The 12,145-nt window shown below is 32.2% G+C and overlaps 1 protein-coding gene across 1 annotated transcript in view; it reads right to left on the bottom strand.

Moving 5' to 3' along the window:
* LOC129233408 (LIM domain kinase 1-like) overlaps positions 1–5,598 on the bottom strand; it is a 33,981-nt gene extending 28,383 nt beyond the window's left edge. The window contains exons 1-3 of the mRNA XM_054867437.1: positions 5,504–5,598; positions 4,232–4,367; positions 1,685–1,794 (exon numbers count right to left, since the gene is read on the bottom strand). Of these exons, the coding sequence (XP_054723412.1) occupies positions 1,685–1,794; positions 4,232–4,367; positions 5,504–5,598 (341 nt within the window). The remainder of the gene's footprint in view (positions 1–1,684; positions 1,795–4,231; positions 4,368–5,503) is intronic.
* Between the last annotated feature and the right edge of the window lie 6,547 nt (positions 5,599–12,145).

Below are 12,145 nucleotides of genomic sequence, written 5' to 3'. Positions count from 1 at the left end.
AGTGGGTCAATAAAATAAGTACCAAGTATGATTGGGAACCCTGGGGGTTCCGCGTTAGGCTGACCTTAACTGGAACATCTGCCTAGCACCCCAGAGCCCTTGGTCAGAAGGAGTGAGATGGGTACAGTAGGCCTTGGCCCTCATAAGCTGTTGTGCCACTGGATTTGGTTTCTTGACTCTTAAAACACTCATTCTAACAATTTTTTCACTAAATCACTGCTTTCACAGAATTTCAGAAGTTGCTTGCTCTTTGCAACTGTTAGACATTTTAAAACCTATATATACACATATTTTGACACTGAACATAGTATAATTAGTGACGTGTTAACATTGTAGGATTTTTTTTTCACTGCAATTTTTTTTGCATTCAGTAAATGTAGGAAAGAAAGATTATATTATGTTTGTAATTTTAGTACAAAAATGTTCCTTTGCATACTTTTCTCAAAAGATAATGGAATTGCAAACTTTTGCTTTATAATAATCCAATGCACGAGTTGCATGTCAAAGTAATAGTTTCCTTTTAAATGCATGAAAATCATAAGTGTTATGATATTCATATTAAGAAAAGAAAAAACTACCTTTTTTTAATACAGATAAAGCTAGACCAATATTTGGTGACCGGTGAGCGAGCGTAGCGAGCTCGGATCGCGAAGCGATCCGAAGCAACTGCGCAAGCAGTTCCGGGGGTTGGCGAGCGTTAGCGAGCAGGGGGCGATAGCCCCCTAGTAGCATATAATTCTTTACTAAAAGGTAAAGTGAACAACTATTTGATATACAGTCAGTAACTAGTGGAAAAGTTGAATACATCAGATTGGAACTGACTAAGCTACTAATTGCTTTTTTTCCAGTTTTTAAGACATAATCACATACTGTTAGCTCCTTGCCAGTGAAGTTTGAATTTAGAACAACAGGAATGTGTCAATTTTGATATGCCAGACCCGAGTTTGGGCAAGAAAGAAATCTGTGTTTCAATTCTGTCAAGCCCAAACTCTTGTCCTGTGCATAACATGTAATTCACCATTTTTCTAATAGAAAATGATTCTTGTTTTTATGTTTTCAATGAAGAGTTCCACAATTTCACGGAATTTTTGTTATTTTGCAACTTTTCTCCAATTTCAGTCAATATACATTATGGTCCCAATATCGGAATCAGACAATAATGAAAAATGCTTTTCCTCTTTTATGCTCCAATATCAGTAATCCAACAGAAGAGTATGGCTATCCCAAAAGTGAGAACGGAAGCGAAAATGTTTCATACCGAACTTGGATGCCACTTTGCTTGAATAAAATCCTCAGCTTCACCAAGATTCCCATTTCAACAATCACAAGTGAGTGCAGCAATTGATATTTCTCATTTTTACTCAAGAAAAACAATATTTTGAACTATCTTTCGATAAAATTTGATTCACACCAAGAGAGACTGCACAATGCATTGAAAGGGAACATTTGACAACAATGAAAAAGGAGGGCGCCAACAAATATTTCTGCTATGAACAAGCTTAAAGAGAGAGAGAGAGAGAGAAAGTAAAAGATTGAAATGGCATTTTTTAAAAATATATTCTACAGGGAAGGGATTAAAATGAATCAGTTAACGTAAAATAAATTTAGAAGTAAAGCACAAAAGTACAGTAAGAAGCAAATGTTTAAGACTGCTAATGGTTTTTTAGATAAAAAATAAATATACCAATAAAGCCTTGATCTTTCCACCAATGCAAATGATTCTCCATCACCAATATAGTTATTGCAATTATCACATTTAAAGCATTCAGGATGAAATTTGTGATCCCCAGCGACCTGAAAAGAAATATATAAGGAATGAATTTTAAAGTAAAAAGTACAATAACTTTAAAAACTTTTTAGGAGCAAAATGGAAAAGGTTGGTCCTTTGAACTTGAAAAGGAGCCTAACAATTATAGTAAAGATTTTTTTTTTGAACTACTTTCTTTAAACTTACTTTAAAAAAAGGTGCTGCAGAAAAAAAGGAGGGCATTATTATTTTTTTTCATTTTATAAATAGTAGATTAGCACATTAATTAAAAATATACCATCAATATCTATTAGACTCAGAATTTGCGACTCAATTCGCATATAAAATTTAATACCTTTCCGACTGTATACCTTTGTCAAAGGCAGATAAAAAACGAATGCACAATTGGTTCTGCGAAAGTAAACTGCTGCAAAAGCACTCTGCTGAAAATCAGCGCACTTTTATGTTTGATTTAAAGCACACTTGTAAACTGATATTCAAACTCGATAAAAAATTAGCTTTTTAACATTTTCTACCTCTTCTCAATTTAGATTTATTATAAGCTAATGGTAAGTAACCCGAGTGTGATGGCCATGACTAATAGTTGCAAAACCTGATTAAAATTGGAAAGTTAATATCAGGATCATATCATTTTTGAGATCATACATGTCTGTATCAGGGGTGTTCCCATAGGGTATTATACTCCATGTATGCCGTACACTGTCAAACATGTTTTAGACGTATAGCGTACTCCCTCAAGCTTCAAAAATATTCATTTATAGTTCAGGTTCTATCACCACATTTTAAAATTTTCCAAAAGCAAAAATAACATATTTATGTTATCAACATTTTCCCCACAAGTAACCTTATTTCTTTTTCGGGGCAAATATGATCGCATACACGTAGTGTGCATGATGGATTAATGGGAGAAATTGATGAGAGCATCACTGGTCTGTATATGTAGCTTGTATGTCTCACAGGATGTGTTGACTTGTTTTTGCTTCCTACTTTCCTTACTTTCCAGTTTTAGGCCATTTCATAGCTGACACATATAAATGCAAATTTTGCATGCATTTGTTGGTTGGAACCAAAGTTCATCTTATGAAATAATTTAAAGCAGAGTTACACAGTTATAGAAATGAGCACATGAGAAAAAGTTTTGAAGAAATATTCTTTTTATTCAGTCCCAAAAACACGTGTAAGCTTTTAAATTTAACGCAATAGCATTAAATCTAGTTCAACAGGAAATAAAAAAATCATTGGTCTAGTAAGCCACAAAGAATTTTTATTGTAATTTCGAAAAGAATTTAAACGTAAGACATTCTACAAGTGCTTCAAAACTATACACATAACGAGAATGATATGAACTGGTCATATTACATAAGACAAACAAGAAGGAGAGAATCAAGAAGAACAATCTCATAAACGCAAGGAATTCTTCCCACATGCAGAGTAAAAAATCTTATTTATTCAAAACACAACAGCAGTTGCCAAACACTAACACCCTTTGGACTCAAGTAAAATATTATGAAGATTATCTGAAAGTGTAAAACTATCTGAAAGTATGAAAAAGCTCGACCCCCTCCCCCCCCCCCGCTCATAACAACTCTTCAAATATGCACACAAAAAACATTAAAATCATTGATAACAAACATTTTAAAAGTTACTTTTAAAAATAACTTTTTATTTTTAAAATGTGTTGTCAGCCCAAAATTTACTGAAAAGGCAACCCAAAATTTCTGGATCACAAACACTCTAGGTTTGTTTACATTTGATCTCATTTCAATCTGCATGCAGCAAGAATGGATTTTAGTATAATACAAATAACAATAAATTATTATTTCTATTTTTTTGAAAATATATTTTGGAATTTGTTAATTTTTTTTTAAATACTAAAACGTTTACATTGTTATATGTGGATTACTGCCCCACAAGATGTGTTAACTTGATTTTTTGCCTTCTAATTTTCAATTTTAAGGTATTTCATAGTGGATGGTCATTGGGTCGAAGTTCAGTGGTAATTCCATGCCACAGATCTGGCTCTGTTTCCTGGTCGACTCAGTGGGTCAGTAAAATAAGTACCAAGAGTGCTTGGAAGCTAAACACTGGGGGTTGTCTATTCAGCTGACCACCTGAACGGAACATTTGCCTTTGCAATCAAGAGCCCTCGATTACGAAAACTGAGCAGGCATAGTAGACCTTGGGCCTTTATGGGCTCTTATGCCACCGAGTTTATTTATACCATGTGCAGATCAGTATATCTTTATGCTTACTCATCCATAGGACCAGTCGCTTTTTTTTAAAGGATTTCTTATTCTGGTTAATTATTAAAAATGTCTTCTGATATACAAAATACAAAGCAACAATTTGGATACAAGTAATCTCGAGGATAGTCCACAAATAGTTTTCATTAAAAGCTTAAAAAGATTTGGGTGAAAATATGAAAGTTTTTAGAAATGTGTTGAAGATAAAAATTAATATTACCATTACAGGACCAGACATAATGTGTTGGCAACTGTGGCATTGTTCTCCAAATTCATTCCAATAATCTTTTTCACAAAATACAAGACCATCTTTTTCAAAAAATGTTCCATTGACTTGCTGATGACATATCGAACATCTAGAGGAAGAAAAGAAACAGTCAAATATGGTTATTCCACTTTTGCAACTTTAATCGCCATGTGGCGAGAGCTAATTTTCATTTATAAAGGACGGCATAATTGAAACTACAAGCATAAAAAAGGAACCAGTTGATTGCTGAAAGCAGCTAGCAAGTAAGCATTAATAAAAAGAAAGCAGAATTAAAGAGATGATTAGTAAAATAACTTAACACTTTAAAAGCAAAGTCAGTGTAACCTGTACTACTTGGGAAATTACAAAATTATAAGTTTTGTTTACAAATTTCTCTTTAATTATCATGGTATTGGTTTTAATACCCAAAATGGTATTTTAAAACACATAAATTTAATATTTTCCTAAAATAAGATGAATTGACAGAATTTTTCGAGCTTTGTCTGCAAATCAATACTACTTGAAATAATTTATGCAATATATTTTGAAAACTGCTTTTCTATTTTTGGTAATACACATTGATGAACTGTTGCCTTTTTCATGTATTTTTAACACAATGTACTGAAAAACAAAACATTTTGTTCATGACTCTTAAAAATTATTATTTTTAATAAAAGATATGAGCTTTCATGTGAAGAACATGGTTTCGCTTTTTTGCAAAATAGCTCAACATGTTTTTACTTTATTTTCCTACCTCAACATCTTTTTAGGGTCAACTTCACTTCTTCATTTCATTTCCAAGTGGCATAATCGGCTACAATTTTAAGAGTTCAATGGCAAAATGGTTAGATGGAAGAAGATATTTTGAGGTTTAAACATAACTTAGCAAGGAAGATTCAAATCAATTTTTTTCAGTGTATTTTTTTTTGGTAGGGAATACAAATTGTTTATTTTTTGTCAATAAAGGTGAAAAAAAAAAAAAACCCTTCAAAATGATCCCTTATGAAGTATGATAAAGTATTATGGAAGAAAAAAACACCTTCAAGAAATAACATACAGTGAAGCATCCTTCTGAAGTGACTGCATGAAAAAACCTTATAAATGATGAAAATGTATGAAGAGAAGTGAAAGGTCAAAACAGTGCTTCACTATATGATTCATTTAGCTAAATTTAAATTTATGAATCAACTAAAAAAAATTAAACATTACAAGTTTTCAAAACTTGAGAACAAAATGGTAACTTACTTAAAGCAAGAACTATGCCAGTCTTTATCACAAGCTTGGACACATTCTTCCTCTTCTATGTTTTTATGACATCCTGAACAGATCGCGACATCCATGCCTATGAAACAAATTCAAACAGTTAAATTAATCAAGCTATGAAATGTCTCATTAACATTTCCCATTTAATTTATAATTTATTTCTAAAAATCAAGCCACTTGGCATCTCATGCGCGGTCAGGGGTCTGTCTGCCCAGGATTTTTCACAGGGTCCTATTTTTCTGAATTAAAAAAAAATAAAATCTTCTTGTAAAATTTCAAAATGTAAACCAAAAGCCCAGTAGCAGAAACTTTCTAGTCAGTCTGTGACACTAAATTGGACATTTGAAAATAATCTGCAGCAGTATTCTTTATTTTAAGTTTTCGTAAAATACACTTGTCCCTTGTAAAGGTTAGGCCTCAGAAATTTTCCAACTGGCCAGTGGCCACTAGACCCGAAAAACTTAGTGGCCACCACTGTCGCCAAGTTTTAAAGTATAAAAAGGGTGTGTTTGCGGGGCAGTGTTGCCAGATTGGGGGAAATTTCCCCATTTTGAGGAAATCTGGTGCTCTCTGGGGAAATTGGTTTTGAGGGAAATTCTTTGGAGAAAAATTTTTTTTCTTGGGGAAAACCTGGGGGAAAAAAATTCGTATTTAGATTTGCGTCTTGACATCTGGTAGTTACATTGTTTGTATCAAACAGCGTTGGTTTAGCTTAGCTCAACTTTATGGAATTCGCATTAATAGTTCTGCGTTAGTAACTAGTAGATACGTGAACGTGAAACAGGGAAAAATAAGTGTGATGAAGGATGTTCTTGGATAAATATATACAAAAATCATAGTTTAAACGTACATATAGAAGCAGAGTAGTAAATGGGTACGTCCACCGTTACTCTTGTGACCATCAGAGAAAATTTGTGTGGTTATTTCCAATTATTATGTCACATTATACATTTAGGTTAAAATTCAGGATTATTTCAGAAAGTTATGTGTGTTTTGCTTAAAAAAACATATTTGAATTATAATTTAAGAAATTTTGCTTCCCTTGGGAGAAGATTAAACATTTGTTACTCTTGTGACCAATGGAAAAGGCAAATTTCAAATTTTAAGTTTGAGCTACAAGTCCTGTGAATTGTACAGGAATAATAGATTGAAATTCAGAGATTTACCAAAGGTATTATTGCTCTTGAAAAGGATAGTAGCCAAAAACTTATCTGATTACAAGTTAACATATTGCACTTGCTTTTGTAAAAAACAGAGTGTTACTCTTGTGATGTTACTCTTGTGACAATTTGTCCAAAATAGTATTTCTGGACAAATGTAACATTTGATACACTTTTAAGACACTAAATTGATACTTTGATACATTTATTTTCATATAATAGAACTTTTAAACATTTATTACATTTTAAGGCATGGAAAATTTAATAAATAATAAAACAATTATATTCTATAAAATCCTCGAGAGTTGATTAAGGTGGGAGCATCAGCGTTAGCTATAATTTGGTTTTTTTTGTACCAAATACTGTGCTCATCAGGCTCAAACTTGAAAACTCCTTTTATTTTTGTTGGGACCAAACACTTAACCTGGTATTCTTCATTCATAACAGCAGTTATCATGCCATAAAAACATGCACCATCATCTGTTAAAGATACCCATTGACCACATTGCAGCTTCTCATTCTTTGCTTCTGAGCTAAGTAAAACCTCACTGTCATCATCAGTATTGTCACTTTTTTCATCAATGTTTTCGGTATTAAATCTATATTTTATGAATGAGTGATGTTGCGGATAGGGCTTGTAGTGGATTGCATCGCGCCTTGCTTCAACAAAATGTATTTTTTACGTGCCTTTCACACTTTTTACTTTTTCCCATTGAGGTGACACACGTTCTTTGGCTGTTTCGATTTCTTCGTTTGAAATGTGGATAACATTGACTTTTGTTTTTCCATCAACGATTTTTGTGAAGTCTGCAGCATTTCTTACAATTCCTTTTTTAGCACGTACTTCACCCCAAACGTATCTTTTAACAACAGCACCAATTCCATCAACAGCTCCTTTTCCATGCGCTATTGAAAAGAATGTCCAACTAAGTTTGTTCAAATTGTAATCTGATTTAATCAAAGACATGTTAGAAAAATTGTATTTTTGTTTGAATTGTGCTGCACAACCATCAGAAAAAATGCTTACATTTTTTACAGATGCGTTTCCTTTAAGGTGGTCTTCTAAAATTTTGCGAAGAAATGCATTTACAGAAAATCTATCATGTGTTATGTTATCAGAAACAATAGCATACGATTTCACTTGGCCACTTTCACACCATATGACTGCTGTCAAAACAGTAACTTGTGGATTTGACCAGTGTGCAGACTGGATCTCATCTTGATAAAGGCAGGTATAGTTTTCTGCAAAATCTACTTGCAACACAATACTTTCAGTATTTGTGTTGCTCTTTGCATACTGAAAATATGCCTGAGTTGAGGATTGAGTGAATAAATGAAGCAGAAAAGGGTACAATTGCTTTCTCAAATCATGTAAAGCATTAATGATGGTTTCAGTTACTTTTATCTTCTCAAAACGTCCAGCAATGCTTTTCCACTGAAAATAACTAATACACTGTTCTTCATTTTGGATATCTACTTCTACGAAAAGTATTTTTATATTATCTTCGCAAATCACACATTCAGAGTTCATACACTCAAATGAAGATGTATCACAACAAATAAAATCTATTGAATCCTTAGGTGATCCTACATTAAAGGTGGGTAATACCTCTGCTATTGCTTTGTAAATTTCTTCGAAATTTTCATGGTATCGACAAATACAGATGTTCTGGGGAATACCTCTATACGGTTTTACAAAACTAGGTCTCATTGCTGCAAATGATGATTTCCCAATCTTAATGTCAGGAAATGTGTCTTTAAATATTTGGAAAGCTTCCCTTATTGTGAATAATAAATACCGCCTAGGATTTATGGCATTGTTTTGATTCTTCTTACGCCGTACTAATGCAGCTTTAGCTGAAGGATCAACTCTACTTATATCATCTCGAAGATAAAAATCGGTTACTAATTTATGCGCTGTGCTAGTTAAACAAACATTAGCATTAGGAACTGGGGTGGTTTTTAGAATTACACCAGATTTTTGAGCTAAATTTGTAATGACAGAAAGCTTCTTAGTAGGAGATCTTGGAAGTTTCTTTTCTATACGCTTCATCATTCTCCCTAAAGCTTGCGGAGTTAAAGATTTCCTTGTTTCATTACCATGTCTGACTTTTGCTAATTCTCTACTTTTTCTTTTCCTAAGCTTCGCCTTTTCTCTTGCCAAAGCCTTTTCAGATTCTGATATCAATCCTTTCACTTTATCATAATATGTTTTGTTTTGCTTCTTTCTCATCTTCAAATATTCTTTTTCATTTTTGTGCCTTTGCCTCCATAATTTCTGACGCTCTGCAGCATTTTTTCTCTTATTTTGAGCTATTTCCTCCATTGCAAACAGACTTCTTGTTGAAACTAAAATGAAATTTTAAGTAATGGTAACACTAAGAAGAAAGCAAACACCATGTGCATATTAAACTAAAAATGAATAAGTTGAGCTGTTTCACTAAACCTGATATTTCATACATTCCAAATAAAACACAATTAGAAAGTATATGAAAATATATACTGATAGCATAATTAAAAGTATAATGTGTTTGAAGAATTGATCCACTGATGAAGTATAATGAAGAATTAATCACCTTGATTAAGTGTCTAATTAAATACTTCAGAATTATTCTGATCAGAAAAAACTCAACTTGAAGGATTGTTGTTTATTTTTATTTTGATCTTACTTATTTGATTTCATTTTAGTATTACTTAGAAGTCAACCTACTGAGAACAAAATGTTACTCTTGTGACAGTAAAATGTTACTCTTGTGACATCACCCCAGAGCTTAATCTATGGATTAAAAAAATGAAATATTTAGTATAAAATGTGTCTGATATTAACAAATCAGAAAATATGAAGTTTGAAGTGAAAATTTTAAAAAGTTTTTTCAAAATTAAAGCTTTGATATGTTTTTGTTACTCTTGTGACATGCATGTATTGACTACTAATTAAGCACTTGAAATTAGCTATTAATTAATAATAAAAATGTTTTAACTACATACATATGATAAATAAGATTATACTCTATTAAATTAAATGCAAAGTATCTATTTTTTTTGAAAAAAGGGAGATCCTTAGTCAGTTTTACAAAATCAACATTTTAAGCCTTAGTGGAAATAAAATTGAGTGATCTTAATTCCCATTAAATTTTCATTGTATATTTATCTATGTGGAAATTTAAGTTACATTTTCAGTAACATCAATTTCTGAGGATTAAAATGGTGTATAACACTTGAGGTTTCATGAAAAAAAAAATTTGTGAAAAAAGGTTCAATTGCTGTGGACGTACCCAAATGCAAGTAGAAAAACAAAAATGATTATTTCTTATCTCTCGGTCAGATGCTTGTATTTATGACTAGTGGCACACGCATGGCTTTGCCCGTAGTAGAAAATTAAAAGGTATTTTGGTTCCCCTGTATATTTACAAATAATGCATGATGAATTTCTCGCCAATTCGTTTGCCCACGTTACGGTTCCACATTTTGATGAATTGGTAATTTAGTTGTCCATCTTATAAAAATTTTGCTGGGGAAAATGTTCTTAAAATTGGAATAGAAAAAGAACAAAATGAAATTTTCGAAAAATTCGGACAGAGAGACTTTCAGCTTTAATATTAGTAAAGAAAGATAAAAAAAGATAGAGGTGAAAAAAAAAGCGAAAATGGGAAGAAAAAAAAAGTTGGGGAATTTTATAAGAAAATTTGGCTATTTGGGGGAAAATTTTTTTTTCAAGAGACAAAATAATCAGAGAAAGTCGATTCATTTCATGAAAATATTAGTGGAAAAACAATTTTTGAATTTGAGGAAATTTGATAGAAAAAATCGCATTTTGGGGAAAAGTTGGAAGGGAATTGGGGAAATCTGGATTTGACCATCTGGCATTATGGTGTTTGTGTGTGGGGGGGGGGGGGAGGGGGTCACTACTTGCATAAAAATAAATACAACTCTGCACACCATGAATAACAGTTATTCAATTCATATTTATTTAAATGTGGCTAATTTAAGCTAATAGGTTTTGAATTTTTTTTTTCATAAAAGGATTAAAAAAATTAGTAAATGAGAAGTTTGCAGGAAACTGCATTTTAAATGAATGTTTTAATTTATAGCAGAGCTTCCAAAGCAACGAGGATCAAATACAATTGTGCAGTTAATAATTCATTTTTCATGAAAATAATTATAAAAAAAAAAGATTTATTTGTACATTTTATGTTACCTTCAATAGTTTGTATTGAGGTAAACTGATCAAAACTTGATCTAATCCTGTTTTTGGAAACTTAGGCAAGTAATAGACTTGTCTATTTCCATCTTGCGAATGACCAAACATGGTGTCTACGCGAAAATTTCATGATTATAAATAGATTTTTTAATTTGTAAAGTAGTAATAGATTCAAAATCCTTGAAATAGTCAGTTTTTAGCACCTTAGCCTCTAAAACATTGAACATAGGATTATATTATATATGAGGTTAAAGATTTGACACCTTTATTTTACTTTACGCGGATGAGTTTTGGTTTTACGCGGATGCAGCAATGCAAAAGGATACAATTTTCCCCTCTTTCAAAATCCTAAAGATTGTAGATTACACGTAATAAACTGCATTTTGGCATGCTAATAATTGAGCTTGGGCTGCTGGAAACATTTTATACGATTGGTCCCAGAGCACTTTCCAGAAGTAAAGTTATTGAACTCACACAGTTCAGAACTCACTGGAAAAAGAGTTTTTAGGTGTGACAAAGGAAGCCAAAATCAACAAAGATACCGACATCAGTGACACAACCAAAACCGTTCATTGAAAATTTTGAGCCATTCCTAGACCATAGAAATGATCTGTCTGATTTATTAGTGAAGGAAGATTCTATCAAGGAAATGACGCAAGTGATCATGGTTGCGTTAATGCTCTCAAAGAACTACAGAGAAAAATTTTTAGTGACTGCCTAAAGACCATCATAGCCAGCAGCTCCTCTTTATAAGCAGAACACGAAATTATTTTGTGTTTTCTTTATACATATTGTGCATAGAAATCAATATAAGTACACATTAAACATTATTATACAATAAGTCATCACTAGAATGAAGTATTTTTTTAATCCACGGAACCTAACCCCTATTTTAACACAACTATTAGGTCTCAATTTACATGGCATTTCCGTGGAACGTAACCCCTGTGTAAATCGAGGGTCTACTGTACACTGGTACATTTTGAACACTGGTTTATATTTTATTAATTTTCAGTGATAAGTTTAACCCTCGAATGAAAAGCAATAAAATTATTTCACTTGTGAACTCCAATTGTATAATTATTTAATTTAAGGCGCTTTGGCTATTAATTGTTCCCCACAAATCCGTATACCCCCTATTCAGTTCTTCTTTCTGTGACTAAAAAATTGTAACAGTAAAAAATTCGACAACTTTTAAGCGAGTTTCTACCGCATTGGAAAATTATTGCTCAATAAATGTTCGAGTTTGGAAAACATTGCTGT

The sequence above is a fragment of the Uloborus diversus genome, unplaced genomic scaffold, assembly GCF_026930045.1.
Source record: "Uloborus diversus isolate 005 unplaced genomic scaffold, Udiv.v.3.1 scaffold_388, whole genome shotgun sequence".
NCBI classification, from domain to species: Eukaryota; Metazoa; Arthropoda; class Arachnida; order Araneae; family Uloboridae; genus Uloborus; species Uloborus diversus.
The sequence above is the reverse complement of the archived record's forward strand: the minus strand, read 5'-3'. Positions and strand labels throughout refer to the sequence as shown.